The sequence below is a fragment of the Salmo salar genome, chromosome ssa12, assembly GCF_905237065.1.
Source record: "Salmo salar chromosome ssa12, Ssal_v3.1, whole genome shotgun sequence".
In the NCBI taxonomy this organism is placed as follows: Eukaryota; Metazoa; Chordata; class Actinopteri; order Salmoniformes; family Salmonidae; genus Salmo; species Salmo salar.
This window is the reverse complement of record NC_059453.1, coordinates 14,092,501-14,111,283: the sequence shown is the minus strand read 5'-3', so window position 1 is coordinate 14,111,283 and position 18,783 is coordinate 14,092,501. Positions and strand designations below refer to the sequence as shown.

Here is an 18,783-nt window from a genome sequence, read left to right as displayed (position 1 = left end):
TACAGAGAATGGTCCTGTCCCAATATGGTAGTTAGGAGACAGTTGTTACAGAGACAGGTGCCTGTCCCAATATGGTACTTAGGAGACAGTTGTTACAGAGAATGGCACTGTCCCAATATGGTAGTTAGGAGACAGTTGTTACAGAGACAGGTGCCTGTCCCAATATGGTAGTTAGGAGACAGTTGTTACAGAGACAGGTGCCTGTCCCAATATGGTAATTAGGAGACAGTTGTTACAGAGACAGGTGCCTGTCCCAATATGGTAATTAGGAGACAGTTGTTACAGAGACATATGCCTGTCCCAATATGGTAATTAGGAGACAGTTGTTACAAAGACAGGTGCCTGTCCCAATATGGTAATTAGGAGACACTTGTTACAAAGACATATGCCTGTCCCAATATGGTACTTAGGAGACAGTTGTTACAGAGAATGGCCCTGTCCCATTATGGTAGTTAGGAGACAGTTGTTACAGAGAATGGCCCTGTCCCAATATGGTAGTTAGGAGACAGTTGTTACAGAGAATGGCCCTGTCCCAATATGGTAGTTAGGAGACAGTTGTTACAGAGAATGGCCCTGTCCCAATATGGTAGTTAGGAGACAGTTGTTACAGAGAATGGCCCTGTCCCAATATGGTAGTTAGGAGACAGTTGTTTCAGAGAATGGCCCTGTCCCAATATGGTAGTTAGGAGACAGTTGTTTCAGAGAATGGCCCTGTCCCAATATGGTAGTTAGGAGACAGTTGTTTCAGAGAAATGGCCCTGTCCCAATATGGTAGTTAGGAGACAGTTGTTACAGAGAATGGCGCCTGTCCCAATATGGTAGTTAGGAGACAGTTGTTACAGAGAATGGCCCTGTCCCAATATGGTAGTTAGGAGACAGTTGTTACAGAGAATGGCCCTGTCCCAATATGGTAGTTAGGAGACAGTTGTTACAGAGAATGGCCCTGTCCCAATATGGTAGTTAGGAGACAGTTGTTTCAGAGAATGGCCCTGTCCCAATATGGTAGTTAGGAGACAGTTGTTTCAGAGAATGGCCCTGTCCCAATATGGTAGTTAGGAGACAGTTGTTTCAGAGAATGGCCCTGTCCCAATATGGTAATTAGGAGACAGTTGTTACAGAGACAGGTCCCACTCCAACACTCCATAAAGGATGAAGCATAGAAAGAGACTAAATAATAAATGAATAACAGTAGAAAAAACACAAATGGGACAGAAAGGGCAACACTGCTGGTTTACTCTCCTCTCTCTTCTTCTCTCCGTATCTCCCTCTCTTCTTCTCTCCCTCTCTTCTTCTCTCCCTCTCTTCTTCTCTCCCTCTCTTCTTCTCTCCCTCTCTTCTTCTCTCCCTCTCGTAGCTGGTGCTTGTGATTCAACAGGAGACAGTACTCCAGTTTACCTTCCCTCTCTCCCTCCTTCTCTCTATCTCTCTCCCTCTTTCCTTCCTTCTCCCTCTCCTTCGCTCTCTTCTTCCTTCGCCCTCTCTCTCTCCTTCCTTCTCCCTCTCCCACTCCTTCCTTCCCTCCCCCTCCTTCTCTCTCTTCTTCCTTCTCCCCATCTCTCTCCCTCTTTCCTTCCTTCTCCCTCTCCTTCCCTCTCTTCTTCCTTCAATCCCTCTCTATCTGGTTGGGTCTAGAAGTCAGTGAACTCCTTGGCACATTGTTCACTGATGGAGACTCTGATCTCCTCCTCTTCGTACTCCTCAAAGTTGCTGGTGTCACCTGGGCCTTTGAACTTAGGAACGAACGGGGCCTCCACCTACACACACACGCACGCACACGCACGCACACGCACGCACGCACGCACACACAAAGGAAGAGGAATAAAACAGAAATATTGAAAAATCTATCAAACAATCACTGCATTTTACTAAACCAGATTCCTGTATAATTATCATATTGAAACATATCAATACATTTGTTTACATGACATTCATTTTGCTCTTATCCAGAGCACCTTACAGGAGAAATGAGGGTTAAGTGCTTTGATCAAAGGGGATTTCTGGAAAACCTGGTCATTTTGAGAAAGTTACCTGGAATTGTACTGTACCCTACATGTCAGGTAGGCCCCACCGCTCACCTTTCTCTGGTATACAGCGATCCAATCAGTGGTGGCGAACCACTTGTGTCCCTTGATGTCGTTGACGCCGTTCTTCAGGTTGCCATAGCGCTTGGTCAGGTCCACCTGTAGTAGATTCCTCAACAGATCCTTCAGGTCAGAGCTGAAGTGGGAGGGGAAACGCACCTGGGGAAGGAGAGGAGAGGGGGGAGGAGAGGAGAGGGGGAGAGGGGAGTGTGGGAGAGTAGAGAAGGAGAGGGGGAGTGGTAGTGTGGGAGAGTAGAGAAGGAGAGGGGGGAGGAGAGGATGGAGGAGAGGAGAGGGGGGAGAGGGGAGTGTGGGAGAGTAGAGAGGGGGGAGTGGTAGTGTGGGAGAGTAGAGAAGGAGAGGGGGGGAGGAGAGGAGGGAGGAGAGGAGAGGGGGAGAGGGGAGTGTGGGAGAGTAGAGAAGGAGAGGGGGGAGGAGAGGAGGGAGGAGAGGAGAGGGGGAGTGGTAGTGTGGGAGAGTAGAGAAGGAGAGGGGGGAGGAGAGGAGGGAAGAGAGGAGAGGGGGAGTGGTAGTGTGGGAGAGTAGAGAAGGAGAAGGGGGAGGAGAGGAGGGAAGAGAGGAGAGGAGGAGAGGAGAGGGGAGTGGTAGTGTGGGAGAGTAGAGAAGGAGAGGGGGAGGAGAGGAGGGAGGAGGGGGGGAGGGGGTGAGAAGGCGATGGGGAGGAGAGGAGAGGGTGGAGGGTGGAGAGGGGGAGGAGAGGTAGTGTGGGAGAGTAGAGAAGGAGAGGGGGGAGGAGAAGAGGGAAGAGAGGAGAGGAGAGGGGGAGGGGTGAGAAGGCGATGGGGGAGGAGAGGAGAGGGTGGAGAGGGGGAGGAGAGGTAGTGTGGGAGAGTAGAGAAGGAGGAGGAGAGGAGAGGGGGGAATAAAGGAGGAGGGAAGGGGGAGTGGTAGTGTGGGAGAGTAGAGAAGGAGAGGGGGGAGGAGAGGAGGAGAGGGGCAGAGAGATGTTAGAAGGAAGAGGCAAACCAGGTTCTCATCTCAGTGCTGATCTAAAATTATTAGACAGGCAAATATACACATATATATATACACACACACACACACACACACACACACACACACACACACACACACACACACACACACACACACACACACACACACACACACACACACACACACCACCACCACCGTTCAAAAGTTTGGGGTCACTTAGACATCCTTGTTTTTGAAAGAAAAGCGCATTTTTTGTCCATTAAAATAACATCAAATTGATCAGAAATACAGTGTAGATGTTGTTAATGTTGTAAATGACTGTTGTATATATATATACACACACAGTTGAAGTCGGAAGTTTACATACACCTTAGCCAAACACATTTAAATTCAGTTTTTCACAATTCCTGACATTTAATCCTAGTAAAAATTCCCTGTCTTAGGTCAGTTAGGATCACCACTTTATTTTAAGAATGTGAAATGTCAGAATAATAGTAGAGAGAATGATTTATTTCAGATTTTATTTATTTCGTAAAATTCCCAGTGGGTCAGAAGTGTACATACACTCAATTAGTGTTTGGTAACATTGCCTTTAAATTGTTTAACTTGGGTCAAATGTTTCGGGTAGCCTTCCACAAGCTTCCCACAATAAGTTGGGTGAATTTTGGCCCATTCCTCATGACAGAGCTGGTGTAACTGAGTCAGGTTTGTAGGCCTCCTTGCTCTCACAAGCTTTTTCAGTTCTGCCCACAAAATTTCTATAGGATTGAAGTCAGGGCTTTGTGATGGCCACTCCAATACCTTGACTTTGTTGTCCTTAAGCCGTTTGCCACAACTTTGGAAGTATGCTTGGGGTCATTGTTCATTTGAAAGACCCATTTGCGACCAAGCTTTAACTTCCTGACTGATGTCTTGAGATGTTGCTTCAATATATCCATATAAATTTTCCTCCCTCATGATGGCATCTATTTTGTGAAGTGCACCAGTCCCTCCTGCAGCAAAGCACCCCCCGACAACATGATGCTGCCACCCCCATGCTTCACGGTTGGGATGGTGTTCTTCGGCTTGCAAGCCTCCCCCTTTTTCCTCCAAACATAACAATGGTAATTATGGCCAAACAGTTCTATTTTTGTTTCATCAGACCAGAGGACATTTCTCCAAAAAGTACGATCTTTGTCCCCATGTGCAGTTGCAAACCGTAGTCTGGCTTTTTTGGAGCAGTGGCTTCTTCCTTGCTGAGCGGCCTTTCAGGTTATGTCGATATAGGACTCGTTTTACTGTGGATATAGATACTTTTGTACCTGTTTCCTCAAGCATCTTCACAAGGTCCTTTGCTGTTGTTCTGGGATTGATTTGCACTTTTCGCACCAAAGTACATTCATCTCTAGGAGACAGAACGCGTCTCCTTCCTGAGTGGTATGACGGCTGCGTGGTCCCATGGTGTTTATACTTGCATACTATTGTTTGCACAGATGAATGTGGTACCTTCAGGCGTTTGGAAATTGCTCACAAGTATGAACCAGACTTGAGGAGGTCTATAATTTTTTTTCTGAGGTCTTGGCTGATTTCTTTTGACTTTCCCATGATGTCAAGCAAAGAGGCACTGAGTTTGAAGGTAGGCCTTGAATACATCCACAGGTACACCTCCAATTGACTCAAATTATGTCAATTAGCCTATCAGAAGCTTCTAAAGCCATGACATCATTTTTCTGGAATTATCCAAGCTGTTTAAAGGCACAGCCAACTTAGTGTATGTAAACTTCTGACCCACTGGAATTGTGATACAGTGAATTATAAGTGAAATAATCTGTCTGTAAATAATTGTTGGAAAGATGACTTGTGTCATGCATGAAGTAGATGTCCTAACCGACTTGCCAAAACTATAGTTTGTTAAAAATAAATTTGTGGAGTGGTTGAAAAACAACTTCAAATGTATATATATAGTGTAGGGTAGGTAGAAGTCCCAAATGGCATCCTATGCCCTAAATAGCGCACTACATTTGAACAGGGCCCATAGGGATCCATTCTAGGAGTGTCAGAACACTGAAGCACTGAGTCCAAAGAGAGACTACCCAGGGATGCAAACTGGTCACTTTTAGGCGACATTCAGCGTCTCCACAGAAGAGAGGTGTGAGCAGATCATCTCCCTGTGTGACCCTACCTTCTCTGACGGCTGTGTCATCACGCACTCCACGCAACACACTTTGTTCCTGACTGGGACATTTGGAATGAAACTCGAGTTGTGTTTTTGAAATAATGCTGTGATTATAGTCGATATATTATAGTTGCATGTATGTTTCAATAGTGCAAAGTATTACACACAAAGTGATATGGCCCTGGTCAAAAGTAGTTCGTAAAGGGAAAGGTGCCACTTGCAACACAGCCTAGTGAAACCCAGTCAGTATGCTAGTTTAGCAGTATTAGCTTTTTCCCTCTCTGACTACAACTCCGGGTAAACTATCCCAAACCCAGAGCCCTCTGCCTCGCTAACACACGTGACCGCCCTCCTTAACAACGCGCCAACCAGTTGTGCTCTAGAAAAGGATCCTATTGGATAGCTCCATTGGCGACATTTCAAGCTAGCTATGGAGGGATCTTACGGCACGTACTTATGTCCGTTACACTAGCCCAGCTCACCTTCCCAGAGACGATCTTCTCGTAAATTTGTATGGGCTGGTCAGCGAAGAAGGGAGGGTAACCGGCTGCCATCTCATAGACCAACACACCCAACGCCCACCAGTCTACCGCCTTGTTATACCCCTGGAGAGGGAGAGAGAGGGAGGAGGGAAGGGAAGGGGGAGGGAGGGAAGGGGGAGGGAGGGGGAGGGAGGGAAGGAGGGGAGAGGGAGGGAGGGAGAAAGGAGAGAGGGAGGGAGGGAGAAAGGAGAGAGGGGGGAGAGAGGGGAAAGGAGGGAGGGAGGGACAGAGGGGGGAGGTAGGGAGGTAAAGAGGGAGAGAGGAGATTTAACATGTTGAGTGTTACATTGAGGTTTGGAGGTAGAGAGAGAAAGAGGTCTGTAGTAAAGTAATGGCTCAGGGACAGCTGCCTCCTCCATTTTGATACCAGTAAAGTAGTTGCACAGAAACCCATTCAGTGCTAAGCCACAGAGACAGCTGCCTCCTCCATGTTGGTTCCATAAAAATAATTTGCACAGAATCCCATTCAGTGCTACGCCACTGGGCCTCCATTGCGGCTCACCTTGCTGAGGATGATCTCTGGGGCCAGGTACTCTGGGGTTCCACACAGCGTCCAGGTTCGACCTTTCACACGCTTAGCAAAACCAAAATCTGTCACCTGAGAGAGAGAGACCATTGAAAATACAACCCATATTTATTTGCACATCGTTATAACACTGTACATAGCCATAATGACATTTGAAATGTCTCTATTCCTTTGAAACTTTTGTGAGTGTAATGTTTACTGTTAATTTTTGATAGCTTATTTCACCTTTGTTTATTATCTATATCACTTGCTTTGGCAATGTAAACATATGTTGCCCATGCCAATAAAGCCCTTTGAATTGAATTGAGAGAGAGACAGGAGGGAAATATTTAGTTATAAAGACTGCAGTTACGCAGTAGTTAAATAGTAGCTACAGAGGAATCTGCAGTACCACTGTTTCCCACTAGGGGGAAGCAGAGACTGCGCTATAAACCACAGTTGTAGAGCCTGGTACACAGACATATACAGTAAGTGAATGTAATAGAACCCTTTCCAGTACACGACACACTGACGTCACGCACAGATGCGCGCAACTCTTGGCGGCAGTGAGAAAGCCATCGCCCTCTGCGCCCATTCAACATATCTTTGATTTAAGTTTGTATTACTTATAAACAAATTAACTTTTTTGGGGGGGTTCTCATATGCTTACAATTATGTTTTGATTCTTGCTTGAACAGCTAAGATCATATTTGGTCGTGATCTCTGCAAAATAAATATTTTGGATGCAGCAGTTATTAGCTAGAATGCTAACACTCATTGATATAGGCTGGAGCAAAAGCTAGCCAAAGAGCCATTTTACTGGTTGAAGCTGAAGTGTTTTTTAAGTATAATGCAGTTGATTTGCGATGATGACACAAACATTATATTAAGCAGGAAATTCATATAAAATCCAATTATAATCCAAAAGTATTGTGAAATGCACTCATAAGCAACATGTGAATAAAGTTTTTTTTTGCTGCCGTTCTATAAGAACCTGCCCTCGTGCGGCAATGTTTGTAAACACAGGAAGGGTTTATACCAGACGGTTAGCTGACAACGTCCCAAAAACGATGCATGGACGTTGATGGGGCAGAAGTCCTTGTGTTGTTGTGATTCTGAACGGCCAGAAAGCAACAATGACAAGAACCTGCCGTGTGGGGAACAGTAGGTGGTTCGTTTCAACTAGTTTTATCTTGTTATTGATACCATGTCTTGTTTTGAGGTGTTTTCACTCGTGACGTCTATGCTAATATGGCTAAAATCCGCCAGCTAGCTAACCAACAACTGTAACGATGTACATTATACAGTGCATTGGGAAAGTGTTCAGATCCCATGACCTTTTTCTAAAATTGATTAAATAAAAAAGGTTCCTCATCAATCTATACACAATACCCCATAGTGACAAAGTGAAAAGGTTTAGAAATGTCAGCAAATTCATAATAAAGAAAAACCTTATTTACATATAGTATGTATATATAATACCAGTCAAAAGTTTGGACACACCTACTCATTCAAGGATTTGTACTATTTTCTACATTGTAGAATAATAGTGAAGATAACAAAACTATGAAATCACACAAATGGAATCATGTAGTAACCAAAAAAGTGTTAAACAAATCAAAATATATTTTAGATTCTTCAAAGTAGCCACCCTTTGCCTTGATGACAGCTTTGCACACTCTTGGCATTCTCTCAACCAGCTTCATGAGGAATGCTTTTCCAACAGTTTTAAAGGAGTTCCCACATATGCTGAGCACTTGTTGGCTGCTTTTCCTTCACTTTACGTTCTAACTCATCCCAAACCATCTCAATTGGGTTGAGGTTGGGTGATTGTGGAGCCCAGGTCATCTGATGCAGCACTCCATCACTGTCCTTCTTGGTCAAATAGCCCTTTCACATCCTGGAGGTCTTTTTGGGTCATTGTCCTGAAAAACAAATGATAGTCCCACTAAGCGCAAACTAGATGGGATGGCGTATTGCTGCAGAATGCTGTGTCACTCCTCAGCAAAAGGCACATGACAGCCCACTTGGAGTTTTCCCAAAAGGCACCTAAAGGACTCTCAGACCATGAGAAACAAGATTCTCTGGTCTGATGAAACCAAGATTGAACTATTTGGCCTGAATGCCAAGCATCACATCTGGAGGAAACCTGGCACCATCCCTACGGTGAAGCATGGTAGTGGCAGCATCATGCTGTGGGGATGTTTTTCAGCGGCAGGGACTGGGAGACTACTCAGGATTGAGGGAAAGATGAATGGAGCACAGACAGAACCTTGATGAAAACCTGCTCCAGAGCGCTCAGGACCACAAACTGGGGCGAAGGTTCACCTTCCAACAGGACAACCACCCTAAGCACACAGCCAAGACAACGCAGGAGTGGCTTTGGGACAAGTCTCTGAATGTCCTTGAGTGACCCAGCCAGAGCCCGGACATGAACCCGATCAAACATCTCCTGAGAAACCTAAAAATAGCTGTGCAGCGACGCTCCCCATCCAACCTGACAGAGCTTGAGAGGATCTGCAGAGAAGAATGGGAGAAACTCCCCAAATACAGGTGTGCAAAGCTTGTAACGTCATAACCAAGAAGACTCAAGGCTGTAATCACTGCCAAAGGTGCTTCAACAAAGTACTGAGTAAAGGGTCTGAATACTTATGTAAATGTGATATTTAACTATTTTTTTTAAACTAAAAAACTGCTTTTGCTTTGTCATTATGGGGTATTGTGTGTAGATTGATGAGGGTAAAAAACGATTTAATTCATTTTAGAATAAGGCTGTAACGTAACAAAATGTTGGAAAAGTCAAGGGGTCTGAATACCTTCTGAATGCTCTACTTGAGAAACAACAAGTGCTTATTGTGCACATTTGTCTTTTTTCAATAAAGACTTGGAGAGGAAATATAGTTTAAATGTTGTCAACAATCCTTTGATTCCCCGCCTCGGTTTTGTCCCGTTTATAACATCCTAAATAAAAATATTACAACCTAATGTGTGGAGCCCGTACATAGCCTTATGTCGGTTTATGTCACCTGTTCATAGCCCTACATCAGGTTAAATTACCTGTATGTAGATTTACGTCAATGTCACCTGTATGCAGCTCTATATCGTCCTATGTCACCTGTATGTAGCTCTATGTCATGCTATGTCACCTGTATGTAGCCTTGCTGGTCTATGAGCAGGTTCTCCGGTTTCAGGTCTCGGTAGATGAGGTCCAGGGCGTGCAGGTACTCAAAGGTGAGGACAATCTGAGCAGCGTAGAACCGAGCATGAGGCTCACTACACGAGAGCGAGAGGAAGGGAGAGAGAGAGAGATGAATAAGCAAATAAGCAAAGAAGACAACAACAGTAGAATAGATGACAGTACTACAGTAACTAAATAGAATACAGTAGAATAGATGACAGTACTACAGTAACTAAATAGAATACAGTAGAATAGATGACAGTACTACAGTAACTAAATAGAATACAGTAGAATAGATGACAGTACTACAGTAACTAAATAGAATACAGTAGAATAGATGACAGTGCTACAGTAACTAAATAGAATACAGTAGAATAGATGACAGTACTACAGTAACTAAATAGAATACAGTAGAATAGATGACAGTACTACAGTAACTAAATAGAACACAGTAGAATATATGACAGTGCTACAGTAACTAAATAGAATACAGTAGAATAGATGACAGTGCTACAGTAACTAAATAGAATACAGTAGAATAGATGACAGTACTACAGTAACTAAATAGAATACAGTAGAATAGATGACAGTACTACAGTAACTAAATAGAACACAGTAGAATAGATGACAGTACTACAGTAACTAAATAGAATACAGTAGAATAGATGACAGTACTACAGTAACTAAATAGAATACAGTAGAATATATGACAGTGCTACAGTAACTAAATAGAACACAGTAGAATAGATGACAGTACTACAGTAACTAAATAGAATACAGTAGAATAGATGACAGTACTACAGTAACTAAATAGAATACAGTAGAATAGATGACAGTGCTACAGTAACTAAATAGAATACAGTAGAATAGATGACAGTACTACAGTAACTAAATAGAATACAGTAGAATAGATGACAGTACTACAGTAACTAAATAGAATACAGTAGAATATATGACAGTGCTACAGTAACTAAATAGAACACAGTAGAATAGATGACAGTGCTACAGTAACTAAATACAATACAGTAGAATAGATGACAGTACTACAGTAACTAAATAGAATACAGTAGAATAGATGACAGTACTACAGTAACTAAATAGAACACAGTAGAATAGATGACAGTGCTACAGTAACTAAATAGAATACAGTAGAATAGATGACAGTACTACAGTAACTAAATAGAATACAGTAGAATAGATGACAGTGCTACAGTAACTAAATAGAATACAGTAGAATAGATGACAGTACTACAGTAACTAAATAGAACACAGTAGAATAGATGACAGTACTACAGTAACTAAATAGAATACAGTAGAATAGATGACAGTGCTACAGTAACTAAATAGAATACAGTAGAATAGATGACAGTACTACAGTAACTAAATAGAATACAGTAGAATAGATGACAGTACTACAGTAACTAAATAGAACACAGTAGAATAGATGACAGTGGTACAGTAACTAAATAGAATACAGTAGAATAGATGACAGTACTACAGTAACTAAATAGAACACAGTAGAATAGATGACAGTGCTACAGTAACTAAATAGAATACAGTAGAATAGATGACAGTACTACAGTAACTAAATAGAATACAGTAGAATAGATGACAGTGCTACAGTAACTAAATAGAATACAGTAGAATAGATGACAGTACTACAGTAACTAAATAGAACACAGTAGAATAGATGACAGTACTACAGTAACTAAATAGAACACAGTAGAGTAGATGACAGTACTACAGTAACTAAATAGAACACAGTAGAATAGAGGACAGTGCTACAGTAACTAAATAGAACACAGTAGAATAGAGGACAGTACTACAGTAACTAAATAGAATACAGTAGAATAGAGGACAGTCTTACAGTAACTAAATAGAATACAGTAGAATAGATGACAGTACTACAGTAACTAAATAGAATACAGTAGAATAGAGGACAGTACTACAGTAACTAAATAGAACACAGTAGAATAGATGACAGTACTACAGTAACTAAATAGAATACAGTAGAACAGAATAATGGAGGATAAACTTGATTCTATTCTATTACATTGAATTTGAATAGAATCTACAATCTAGCCCAATCCAGTAGCATATGTGTGTGTGTGTGTGTGTGTGTGTGTGTGTGTGTGTGAGAGAGAGAGAGAGAGAGAGAGAGAGAGAGAGAGAGTGTGTAGCAGAGGATGTGAGTGGAGTGGAGCTGTAGTGGAGCGAGGAGCGGATATAAAAATTTTTGGAGTGTCGGCCTCTCAGCCACCAGCTCCAGTCATATGCTCTACCCAGCACTTTTGCATTTAGCATTTAGCATTTCCATCATCACTGCTCTTTTAATTAGGCCTATTCTGTTGTATTTCTTTAGCCTACCCCACATGCAGAGCTGTTGATATGAGTCAACCAAGAAATAGGTCACAGCCTGTGTAACAGACAGTAAGACAACCAATGGACCCATGCAGCAGCACAGGAGATGTTTACAGGAGATGTCTACAGGAGATGTTTACAGGAGATGTCTACTGGAGATGTTTACAGGAGATGTCTACTGGAGATGTTTACAGGAGATGTCTACTGGAGATGTTTACAGGAGATGTCTACTGGAGATGTTTACAGGAGATGTCTACAGGAGATGTTTACAGGAGATGTCTACTGGAGATGTTTACAGGAGATGTCTACTGGAGATGTTTACAGGAGATGTCTACTGGAGATGTTTATTTGGGCTATTGTTAAAAAAACAGGAGTCTAAGTGTGTAACAGTGTTAAGTTGTCTATCAACTGATAAATGTGAGGACAACAGAACCGACTGAAGTATCTGATCGTCAATGAATGAGAGAAAAATACTGTCATTTTTAACACAGCAGCAGCATATCATCAGCTAGTTCCTGGTTCAACAGCATATGACAGGATGTTGAAGCTTCTTAAGACAGCCTGCTTCAAAACCAAACGGTACAAAGTCACAAAAGTAGATGAGGAGTTTGTTAAAGGAGCTTTTTTTATACAACAAAATGAATGGAGTGAATTTGGAGCGGTAGTCGTGTGAGTGATTTTTAGCGAGGGAAAGGACGTGAGCGCCAGACCACTCTGTGAGCGAGGAGTTGAGCGCCAGACCACTCTGTGAGCGAGGAGTTGAGCGCCGGACCACTCCGTGAGCGAGGAGTTGTGAGTGAGGAGTTGAGCGCCGGACCGCTCTGTGAGCGAGGAGTTGAGCACCAGACCACTCTGTGAGCGAGGAGTTGTGAGCGAGGAGTTGAGCGCCGGACCGCGCTGTGAGCGAGGAGTTGAGCGCCGGACCGCGCTGTGAGCGAGGAGTTGAGCGCCGGACCGCTCTGTGAGCGAGGAGTTGAGCACCAGACCACTCTGTGAGCGAAGAGTTGTGAGCGAGGAGTTGAGCGCCGGACCGCGCTGTGAGCGAGGAGTTGAGCGCCGGACCGCGCTGTGAGGGAGGAGTTGAGCGCCGGACCGCTCTGTGAGCGAGGAGTTGAGCGCCGGACCGCGCTGTGAGCGAGGAGTTGAGCGCCGGACCGCGCTGTGAGCGAGGAGTTGAGCGCCGGACCACTCTGTGAGCGAGGAGTTGAGCGCCGGACCACTCTGTGAGCGAGGAGTTGAGCGCCGGACCACTCTGTGAGCGAGGAGTTGAGCGCCGGACCACTCTGTGAGCGAGGAGTTGAGCGCCGGACCACTCTGTGAGCGAGGAGTTGAGCGCCGGACCACTCTGTGAGCGAGGAGTTGAGCGCCGGACCACTCTGTGAGCGAGGAGTTGAGCGCCGGACCACTCTGTGAGCGAGGAGTTGAGCGCCGGACCACTCTGTGAGCGAGGAGTTGAGCGCTGGACCACTCTGTGAGCGAGGAGTTGAGCGCCGGACCACTCTGTGAGCGAGGAGTTGAGCGCCGGACCACTCTGTGAGCGAGGAGTTGAGCGCCGGACCGATCTGTGAGCGAGGAGTTGTGAGCGAGGAGTTGAGCGCCGGACCACTCTGTGAGCGAGAAGTTGAGCGCCGGACCACTTTGTGAGCGAGGAGTTGAGCGCCGGACCACTCTGTGAGCGAGGAGTTGAGCGCCGGACCACTCTGTGAGCGAGGAGTTGAGCGCCGGACCACTCTGTGAGCGAGGAGTTGAGCGCCGGACCACTCTGTGAGCGAGGAGTTGAGTGCCGGACCGCGCTGTGAGCGAGGAGTTGAGCGCCGGACCGCGCCGTGAGCGAGGAGTTGTGCGCCGGACCGCTCCGTGAGCGAGGAGTTGTGAGCGAGGAGTTGAGTGCCAGACCGCTCCGTGAGCGAGGAGTTGAGCGCCGGACCGCTCCGTGAGCGAGGAGTTGTGTGTGAGGAGTTGAGCGCCGGACCGCTCTGTGAGCGAGGAGTTGAGCACCAGACCACTCTGTGAGCGAGGAGTTGTGAGCGAGGAGTTGAGCGCCGGACGCGCTGTGGCGAGGAGTTGAGCGCGGACCGCGGGCGAGGAGTTAGCGCCGGACCGCTCTGTGAGCGAGGAGTTGAGCACCAGACCACTCTGTGAGCGAAGAGTTGTGAGCGAGGAGTTGAGCGCCGGACCGCGCTGTGAGCGAGGAGTTGAGCGCCGGACCGCGCTGTGAGGGAGGAGTTGAGCGCCGGACCGCTCTGTGAGCGAGGAGTTGAGCGCCGGACCGCGCTGTGAGCGAGGAGTTGAGCGCCGGACCGCGCTGTGAGCGAGGAGTTGAGCGCCGGACCGCGCTGTGAGCGAGGAGTTGAGCGTCGGACCGCGCTGTGAGCGAGGAGTTGAGCGCCGGACCGCTCTGTGAGCGAGGAGTTGAGCGCCGGACCGCTCTGTGAGCGAGGAGTTGGGCGCCGGACCGCGCTGTGAGCGAGGAGTTGAGCGCCGGACCGCGCTGTGAGCGAGGAGTTGAGCGCCGGACCGCGCTGTGAGCGAGGAGTTGAGCGCCGGACCGCGCTGTGAGCGAGGAGTTGAGCGCCGGACCGCTCTGTGAGCGAGGAGTTGAGCGCCGGACCGCTCTGTGAGCGAGGAGTTGGGCGCCGGACCGCGCTGTGAGCGAGGAGTTGAGCGCCGGACCGCGCTGTGAGCGAGGAGTTGAGCGCCGGACCGCGCTGTGAGCGAGGAGTTGAGCGCCGGACCGCGCTGTGAGCGAGGAGTTGAGCGCCGGACCGCTCTGTGAGCGAGGAGTTGAGCGCCGGACCGCGCTGTGAGCGAGGAGTTGAGCGCCGGACCGCGCTGTGAGCGAGGGAGTTGAGCGCCGGACCGCGCTGTGAGCGAGGAGTTGGGCGCCGGACCGCGCTGTGGGCGAGGGAGTTGAGCGCCGGACCGCGCTGTGAGCGAGGAGTTGGCGCCGGACCGCTCTGTGAGCGAGGAGTTGAGCGACGGACCGCGCTGTGAGCGAGGAGTTGAGCGCCGGACCGCTCTGTGAGCGAGGAGTTGAGCGCCCGGACCGCTCTGTGAGCGAGGAGTTGGGCGCCGGACCGCGCTGTGAGCGAGGAGTTGAGCGCCGGACCGCGCTGTGAGCGAGGAGTTGAGCGCCGGACCGCGCTGTGAGCGAGGAGTTGGGCGCCGGACCGCGCTGTGAGCGAGGAGTTGAGCGCCGGACCGCGCTGTGAGCGAGGAGTTGGGCGCCGGACCGCGCTGTGAGCGAGGAGTTGAGCGCCGGACCGCGCTGTGAGCGAGGAGTTGAGCGTCGGACCGCGCTGTGAGCGAGGAGTTGAGCGCCGGAACACTCTGTGAGCGAGGAGTTGAGCGCCGGACCGCTCTGTGAGCGAGGAGTTGGGCGCCGGACCGCGCTGTGAGCGAGGAGTTGAGCGCCGGACCGCGCTGTGAGCGAGGAGTTGAGCGCCGGACCGCTCCGTGAGCATTGAGTGGGATTTCAGACTGCTCAGCTCGCTGTGTAGACGTACCTGAACCTGCCGATTCGTCGTAGATGAGAGAACATCTCTCCACCAGGCACATACTCCATCACCATGTACAGGTTAGTGTTGTCCTGCAGAACAGACAGGATCTGTTACTGATACACACTCAGAGCACACACACACACACACAGACACACACAGAAACACAGACGTACACTGAGTGTACAAAACATTATGAACACCTGTTCTTTCCATGACATAGACTGATCAGGTGAAAGCTATGATCCCTTATTGATGTCACTTGTTAAATCCACATTAATCAGTGTAGATGAAGGGGAGGAGACAGGTTATAGAAGGAGTTTTGAGCCTTGAGTCATGGATTGTGTGTGTGTCATTCAGAGGGTGAATGTGCAAGACAAAAGTTTTCAGTGTCTTTGAACAGGGTATGGTAGTGGGTATGGTAGGGGGTATGGTGTATGGTAGTGGGAATGGTAGTGGTATGGTAGTAGGTGCCGGGCGCACCGTTGTGTCAAGAACTTCAACGCTGCTGGGTTTTTCACGCTCAACAGTTTCCCGTGTGTATCAAGAATGGTCTAGCACCCAAAGGACATTCAGCCGACTTGACACAGCTGTGGGAAGCATTGGAGTCAACATGGGCCAGCATTCCTGTGGAACACTTTCAACACCTTGTAGAGTCCATACCCCCACGAATTGAGGCTGTTCTGAGGGCAAAAGGGGGGAGGGGTCAATATCAGGAAGGGAAGGGGTTCCTGATATCAGGAAGTCAATATCAGGAAGGGGTTCCTAATGTTTGGTATACACACACATGCACACACACAGAGATAGTGTGTACCTTGAAGGAGAACTCTACTTGTACCAGGAAAGGGAAGCTGACAGCCGTTAGAATACGCTTCTCATTCAGAGTATGTTCTATCTGTTTCAGCTTTACAACCTGAGAGAGACAGAGAGAGAGACAGAGAGAGAGACAGAGACAGAGACAAACACACAGAGATGTTCTATGTGTTTCAGCTTTACAACCTGAGAGAGACAGAGAGAGAGAGAGAGACAGAGACAGACAGAGAGAGAGAATGTTCTATCTGTTTCAGCTTTACAACCTGAGAGAGACAGAGAGAGAGACAGAGGCAGAGAGACAGAGAGAGACAGAGAGAGACAGGAAACAGAGACAGAAAACAGAGAGAGACAGAGAGAGAGACAGAGAGAGAGACAGAGAGAGAGACAGAGAGAGAGAGAGAGAGACAGAGACAGAGAGAGAGAATGTTCTATCTGTTTCAGCTTTACAACCTGAGAGAGACAGAGACAGACAGAGAGAGAGAGAGAGTGAAGAGGAAGCAGTGAAAGAAAGAGGAGGAAACACAATGGATTGTCATCATGTTTTTATTGAACCTATCACCTCCCCTAGTGATGATGTCATCCTGACCCCCATCACCTTGCTGACCTGCAGTAGGATGAAGTTGCTCCAGATCAGGTCAGGTCAGTGTTTTCCCCTCTACCAGTTAGAATTGGGGAAGGGTGTAGCGGTAATGTCACAGACTCCCACACACATGAATCTTACTGCTTACTGCCCTTTGACTTAACCTCTCTCTATCTTTTTCCTCATCCTTCCTATCTTCATCTCATCCCTCCTCTCTCTATCTTTCCCCTCATCCCTACTCTCTCTGTCTTTCCCCTCATCCCTCCTCTCTTTCCCCTCATCCCTCCTCTCTTCCCCTCATCCCTCCTCTCTATCCTTCCTCTATCTATCTTCCCCTCATCCCTCCTCTCTCTATCTTTCCCCTCATCCCTCCTCTTTCTATCTTTCCCCTCATCCTTCCTCTCTCTCTCTTTCCCCTCATCCCTCCTCTCTCTCTCTTTCCCCTCATCCCTCCTCTCTCTCTCTTTCCCCTCATCCATCTCTCTTTCCCCTCATCCCTCCTCTCTCTATCTTTCCCCTCATCCTTCCTCTCTTTTCCCCTCATCCCTCCTCTTTCTATCTTTCCCCTCATCCTTCCTCTCTCTCTCTTTCCCCTCATCCCTCCTCTCTCTCTCTTTCCCCTCATCCCTCCTCTCTCTCTCTTTCCCCTCATCCATCTCTCTTTCCCCTCATCCCTCCTCTCTCTATCTTTCCCCTCATCCTTCCTCTCTTCCCCTCATCCCTCCTCTTTCTATCTTTCCCCTCATCCTCCCCCTCTCTCTTTCCCCTCATCCTTCCTCTCTCTCTCTTTCCCCTCATCCTTCCTCTCTCTCTCTTTCCCCTCATCCCTCCTCTCTCTTTCCCCTCATCCCTCCTCTCTCTCTCTTTCCCGTCATCCCTCCTCTCTCTCTTTCCCCTCATCCCTCCTCTCTCTCTTTCCCCTCATCCCTCCTCTCTCTCTTTCCCCTCATCCCTCCTCTCTCTCTCTTTCCCCTCATCCCTCCTCTCTCTCTCTTTCCCCTCATCCCTCCTCTCTCTCTTTCCCCTCATCCCTCCTCTCTCTCTTTCCCCTCATCCTTCCTCTCTCTCTCTTTCCCCTCATCCCTCCTCTCTCTCTCTCTTTCCCCTCATCCCTTCCTCTCTCTCTCTCTTTCCCCTCATCCTTCCTCTCTCTCTTCCCCTCATCCCTCCTCTTTCTATCTTTCCCCTCATCCTTCCTCTTTCTATCTTTCCCCTCATCCTTCCTCTTTATCTTTCCCCTCATCCCTTCCTCTTTATCTTTCCCCTCATCCCTCCTCTTTATCTTTCCCCTCATCCCTCCTCTCTCTATCTTTCCCCTCATCCCTCCTCTCTCTATCTTTCCCCTCATCCTTCCTCTCTCCATATTTCCCCTCATCCCTCCTCTTTCTATCATCCTCTCTCTCTTTCCCCTCATCCTTCCTCTCTCCATCTTTCCCCTTATCCCTCCTCTTTCTGTATCATCCTATCTTTCCCCTCAACCTTCCTCCCTCCATCTTTCCCCTTATCCTTCCTCTCTCTATCGTTCCCCTCATCCCTCCTCTTTCTATCATCCTCTCTCTCTCTTTCCCCTGATCCTTCCTCTCGCTCTTCCTCCTCGTCCTTCTGCTCTCCATCTTTCCCCTCATCCTGTCTCTCGATCTGTTCAATAAAGTAAATAAGTGTATATTTAAAATATACATTAAAATTAGGTAAGCTGATCCTAAACCTGTCAATTTGACTACAGCCAACTTCTACCCAGAGCCTCTAACTCCTAACCTCCGACCCTCTAACCCAGCGTCTCCCAATCCAGGTCCTGAGAACCAAAGTGGTGCACATTGTTGTTTTGGCCTAACACTAACACACCTGATTGAAATAAACACCTCATCAAGCCTTGATGAAATGAATCAGGTGTGTCGTGGTAGAGTTAAACCAGAAATGTGCAGCCCTTGGGGTCTCCAGGACCAGGCCTGGGAAACACTGCCCTAACACGTTTTAACAAATCTGGATTCATGGGTTTTACGCTCAAACTGAACTTTTGGAAGAGTGTGATGGTACTCTTTTGAAACTTCCCTAACCTCTGACCTCTAACCCCTGGAACCCTGCTGACCTTCTGCTTGTTGAGGATCTTCATGGCA

At 47.4% G+C, this 18,783-nt stretch overlaps 1 protein-coding gene across 1 annotated transcript in view; it reads right to left on the bottom strand.

Moving 5' to 3' along the window:
• Positions 1–777: 777 nt before the first annotated feature.
• LOC106564260 (cAMP-dependent protein kinase catalytic subunit alpha) overlaps positions 778–18,783 on the bottom strand; it is a 25,610-nt gene continuing 7,604 nt past the window's right edge. Inside the window, exons 3-10 of the mRNA XM_045690779.1 lie at positions 18,756–18,783; positions 16,091–16,189; positions 15,286–15,368; positions 9,387–9,513; positions 6,238–6,333; positions 5,676–5,798; positions 2,076–2,240; positions 778–1,754 (exon numbers count right to left, since the gene is read on the bottom strand). The exon at positions 18,756–18,783 is cut by the window's right edge and continues 101 nt beyond it. Coding sequence (XP_045546735.1) covers positions 1,629–1,754; positions 2,076–2,240; positions 5,676–5,798; positions 6,238–6,333; positions 9,387–9,513; positions 15,286–15,368; positions 16,091–16,189; positions 18,756–18,783 — 847 coding nt within the window. The 3' untranslated portion in view covers positions 778–1,628. The remainder of the gene's footprint in view (positions 1,755–2,075; positions 2,241–5,675; positions 5,799–6,237; positions 6,334–9,386; positions 9,514–15,285; positions 15,369–16,090; positions 16,190–18,755) is intronic.